Source organism: Gadus macrocephalus, chromosome 16, assembly GCF_031168955.1.
Source record: "Gadus macrocephalus chromosome 16, ASM3116895v1".
In the NCBI taxonomy this organism is placed as follows: domain Eukaryota; kingdom Metazoa; phylum Chordata; class Actinopteri; order Gadiformes; family Gadidae; genus Gadus; species Gadus macrocephalus.
In genome coordinates, this window is record NC_082397.1 from 18,426,641 (window position 1) to 18,431,640 (window position 5,000).

Below are 5,000 nucleotides of genomic sequence, written 5' to 3' on the forward strand. Positions count from 1 at the left end.
TAATTTATCAAACAAGCTTGCAGTTTATCTCCCAGTGGCTCCCTTGTAAAAGATGAATCCTTGACTTTGATTTCCGCCTCGCTGAAGCTGTACCATAGTCAGCAGCAGCTGCGTCGTTGTCCTGTATCCACGGTACCTTTATTGTGCCTGCTGGCCAGGTGGTAGGCCCTGGACCTGTAGTGCAGGTGTGTCTGGGTGTAGATGCTGTCCAGGTCCTGTCTCCAGGTGTCCGGGTTCAGGTTCTGCAGGAGCTGCTCCACCGTCTCGAACACGGCGATGGTGCGGTCCAGGTCCTCTATGGAGAAGGGCTGCAGGGTGCCGGCCGTCTGTTCACCGTCCAGCTCCTGCAGAGGGCCCAGGGTCAGGAGCTTCAGTCACCATGCGGTCGACATCAGATCAAAGTGGCCGTAGTTCCCACTGTCTCCAATAAGCACCTACAATGTGCACTATGCAAACATTTCAGAAATGGTATTTTACCCTTCTAGGAGCAACTTTGATCGATTGATTTAATATTAGACAATGCTATTGGATAATCAGACTGTATTTTGGAAAAAATGTAGTCCATATACGATGGATGGGACGAAGTGAATCTGGACGAAGTAAAGTGACGAAGGGAGGTCCAGAGACACTTATTTTGAAAGGCAAAAAGAAACCATAAATTGGGTTCAAAGCATAGGCCTCGGTCAGCTAGTTTGTTTGACAAAGGAACACATTGGAAGATGTTGGAAGGATTTACTGCTGTACTATTTGCCCTTGAATACTTACGTTGAATTCATTTAACCGCACCTTTCCGCTTTAATACTTGGAAAAGGCTGTAGTTTATAGGGTTAATGTTGAACTCTTTGAACCTTAACCCTTTTGGGGAGATTTAAACTCCTTTGTTGGCCTGCAAAGCACCTGTTGCCTGCTTACCATCTAACCATCTACAGGCCTGACTGCTTACTTAATTACCCACATGCCTCCCTGCCTCCCAGCCTGCCTGCCTACTTGTCTGCCTGCGTCAGAATCAGAATCTTCAAGGTATTGCATTCATTTAAAGCTTGTCAAAGATGCAACGTCTCTAAAAACGTCTTCTTCGACACATTACCAATGAGGTAACCTCTACATTAGGCCGTCCCTAAGATGAAGCATTTGGCTCTTCTAGGCGTCATCGCAGGAGGTAACCTCAGAAAATAAAGCACTTAGGATCATTGGGCCCTATCTTGCACCCAGCGCAATTGACTTTCTACACTGACGCATGCATCGTTGCTAGACTGCACCCGGCGCAAAGCTGATTTCCCCCCCGCAACAAACTCGCGCCACTTAACCTGCCCCCTGAGAGGCGTGTCGGCGAAAAGCAGGGGCGTGTTCCGGCGCAAATGATACATGGCGCTATCTTACCGCAAAATACCTGGTCTAAGTGCACTAGCGGATAGCACAGTTGCTGTTGCTATTTTGACGTACCATGGCAGGTCGGAACTGCAACATAAGCTTACACACCAGTAGGCTATGCATAGCACAAACATGCAAATTATTTGCCTAATTTAAATATGATGATGTGGATTGTGGAGAAAAAAAAATCCATAGGGGCTGCATGAATGAACACTGTAGTAGGCTATGCCATGCATTAAAATAATAATAATATCAATAATGAACTAGAGCATATATCCCAGCCTTCCAAAACAAAATCTTGTTGTAGGGTAATTGATAACGTTGGTTAAATTATTTGGGAAAGAACAGTTGATACAGCGGTAATAATTTGTACTTTTAAATCAATGCATCTGCAAACACCGTACAGCAAACACATATTTTCTTGACACAGACATCGTGTACAAGCCCATAACTTTGAGGATTGATGAGTATTTGAACGTGAGATAACATAGTTTTACCGCGAGTTAGTGTTAAAAGTGTGAATGGCTGCAGGCACACGTGTGTGTATGTGTAAAAGAATGAATGAATGCGGGCGCTCGTGTTTGCATCCATCTGTTTAAAGACACGCAAACTAAACACGTCACGCATAAAACAGTCCATGGCAATGTATATTAACGGGGGGACACATGCAGATTAGGAACACAACTCGATAACGATAATTTATACAATAATGGTAAGAAACGATGTTTGTTAAAGGCACCCAGTGCAACTTTATGTAAACATTCAATGAAAAATAACTCCATACCATTACATATCGACATTCAAGGAGCAAAGATGAGACGTCGTTGTGTGGTGAGAACTGATAGAAAATCGTAAACAACAACAATCGCCGGTGGGGAGAAGCCATTTTTCCATTGACTGGAAGCCTGCTTTATTTATTGTAGGTTACAAAAAATAAAGAAAATGGCGGCATTGTTGTTGTTATCGATTTTGTATCAGTTCTCACCACACAACGACGTCTCATCTTTGCTGCTTAAATGTCGGTATGTAATGGTATGGAGTTATTGAAACTTACTACGTGTAAAAAAGACTAGAAATTGAATGTTTATTTTTAAGCCTCGAAAGTTGCACTGGGTGCCTTTAATGTATTGCCGCATATCATTAATAGACCCACAGTTGCGGCCACATGACGGAATATCATATGTGTGTTAAGTTTTCTTTGCTGAAATTTACATGAGGACTCAGTATTTCTGAAGTTGTAGAAGAAAACGCGATTCCATGTGTGGATTAGGCCATATTATTTGGCCATAAACTGAGCCATTTGAAGTTTGAAATTCATGTGGTCATGCATCCTCTCATCGGAGACTGCGAATGCGCTGTCAAAATATAAACTCGTCAGGTTCAAATGCGCTCATGGCTCTTAAAAAATATCGAATCATATATAGCACTATAGCGGAGTAAATCCTCGCCTCAGTTAATGCTTCTTCTTGTGTTTGGATGAGCCATCTTCCTGAATGCGTGTGCAAACACATGTTTCACTCTTAGGTAGCGGTTGGTGTTTGAACGCGAGGCAAAGGAAGCACTGGAATACATCCTTAGCTAACGCTAAACAAAACACATGCACCATTATCATCCATCGATGCAGGCACACACACATTATAATGATTACATGTCACGGAAACATATCATCGACACGCACACACAGAACGGGGTATGCAAATGTGTGTGCTTCCGTATAAAAACACCATATGTTATCATTATTACTGGTGTGTCGGTGTGTGCGTGGCCGTATGTGTATGGAAGGAAATGGAAATGTAGCATTGGAGTAATGTGCTCGGTGCTGAAAGCAAATCCTTAGGTAGCATCCCCTATTATTTGTGTTAGGCTTGTCGTTTGTGAATGAAAACCAATGGCTTGTAGTGGAAAGGGTTATGAAGGGCCATTCCTCATATCCTTTATGGATGGAGAGCCAATGTGTTCAACCGGAGAGAATGTCAAATATCCAGGATTAGTGGGCAGTGGGCCTTATTAGTGAAACACTCTCGCGAATAACAAATCTAAACTGCCTGAAGAATGGTTACTCAACCTGCAATGATTACTATGAACTACATCTGTGTGTGTGTGTGTGTGTGTGTGTGTGTCTGTGTGTGACTCACCAACCCTGGCAGGGTCACGGCCTCCCAGTTGGTTATGGATTCAGGGGGGGGGGTGTCGTGCTGGTCGGGGAAAAACAAGTTAAAATAAATAACAACAATGTAGAAACAAACAAGTCTAATAATACAAATATACTGACAACAACGACATCAACATGAAATGACCCAAACCAAGTTGTTATTAACAATATTTGTCTATGGATGTATATTCTTCGTATACACTTATTTCCTGATCTAGCCACCAGCTGCCATGGGTCATCAAACAACATTGCATCTTCCAAAAAGCGTGTTCTCAGTGGGTGACAGCGCAGGCTTACTCTACTGAAATTGTAGTGATGAAGCAGATAACTCACCATGTTCTTACGAACACACCTCTTTGGTGCGTCTCTGTATGTACTTGTGTGTGTCTGTGTCTTGATCCTACAGGTGTGTGCCTGCCCCCTGGACTCTGAACAACGGCAAAATCCCCCCAAGAATTTTCAATTTCAGGTGCGGACGGGAAAGCTGGTTGCTGCATGCCAATATGTATTTGTGTGTGTGTGTGTGTGTGTGTGTGTGTGTGTGTGTGTGTGTGTGTGTGTGTGTGTGTGTGTGTGTGTGTGTGTGTGTGTGTGTGTGTGTGTGTGTGTGTGTGTGTGTGTGTGTGTGTGTGTGTGTGTGTGTGTGTGTGTGTGTGTGTGTGTGTGTGTGTGTGTGTGTGTGTCTGATGTTTCAATTCAATTCAAAGTGTTTATTGTCATATGCCCAATAAGAAACATGTTCTTATTCATACAATGAAATTCTTCCTTTTTACGCAAGTGTGTGTCTGTGTAAGACTTGGAAAGGAGGAGTGCAGTTTGATGTGATGCAATGAAGAACAGAAACAAATGTGGATATTATAAAAACGCACCTTTATACTAACACACTCATGCACTCACAATGTTAAATACCATCATTCAGCAGTGAGCAGTAGATCGGGCCTTACCCACTTCAAGACACTAGCAACACTCTGCGTGCGTGCGTGCGTGCGTGCGTGCGTGCGCATCTCAATTTAAGGGTATTCAATTTAGTACATTGACAGCTCCATACACACACACGCATACAGTTGTAACAGTGCCTTTGAAGTGGGTAAGGCCCCAGGCCGGATGGGGATGAGGTCAGAAAGGTTCCTGTAAGTGAGAGAATAAAAGAGGGTTTCTGAGAGAAGAAGAGGGCGGGAGAGAAAGCTTATTCATGTGTGCTTGTTTACAGATGCCTGCCCTTCCTTCCTTGTATGGTCGCATCGCACGTCTCCAAAACATCTGGGATCCTACAGAGGACACTGAAGACCCAGTTCCCACGGCCCTCTAAATGCGTCTAGGTAGGCCCTGGTTGCACGGCCATTGAAGCCCTCGTCCACCTAAAACGATGGCCCCACAACTGTTCCGCCATAGAGCCACGGAACAAACTGATATGAATCCCTACCGTGCTTCTTCCAAACTGCATAATATTACTTTTCTTTTACGTTCTAAATGTGCA

At 43.7% G+C, this 5,000-nt stretch overlaps 1 protein-coding gene across 1 annotated transcript in view; it reads right to left on the bottom strand.

Moving 5' to 3' along the window:
* pdgfd (platelet derived growth factor d) overlaps positions 1–5,000 on the bottom strand; it is a 52,805-nt gene that overhangs the window by 12,365 nt on the left and 35,440 nt on the right. Inside the window, exons 4-5 of the mRNA XM_060074820.1 lie at positions 3,507–3,566; positions 137–344 (exon numbers count right to left, since the gene is read on the bottom strand). Of these exons, the coding sequence (XP_059930803.1) occupies positions 137–344; positions 3,507–3,566 (268 nt within the window). The remainder of the gene's footprint in view (positions 1–136; positions 345–3,506; positions 3,567–5,000) is intronic.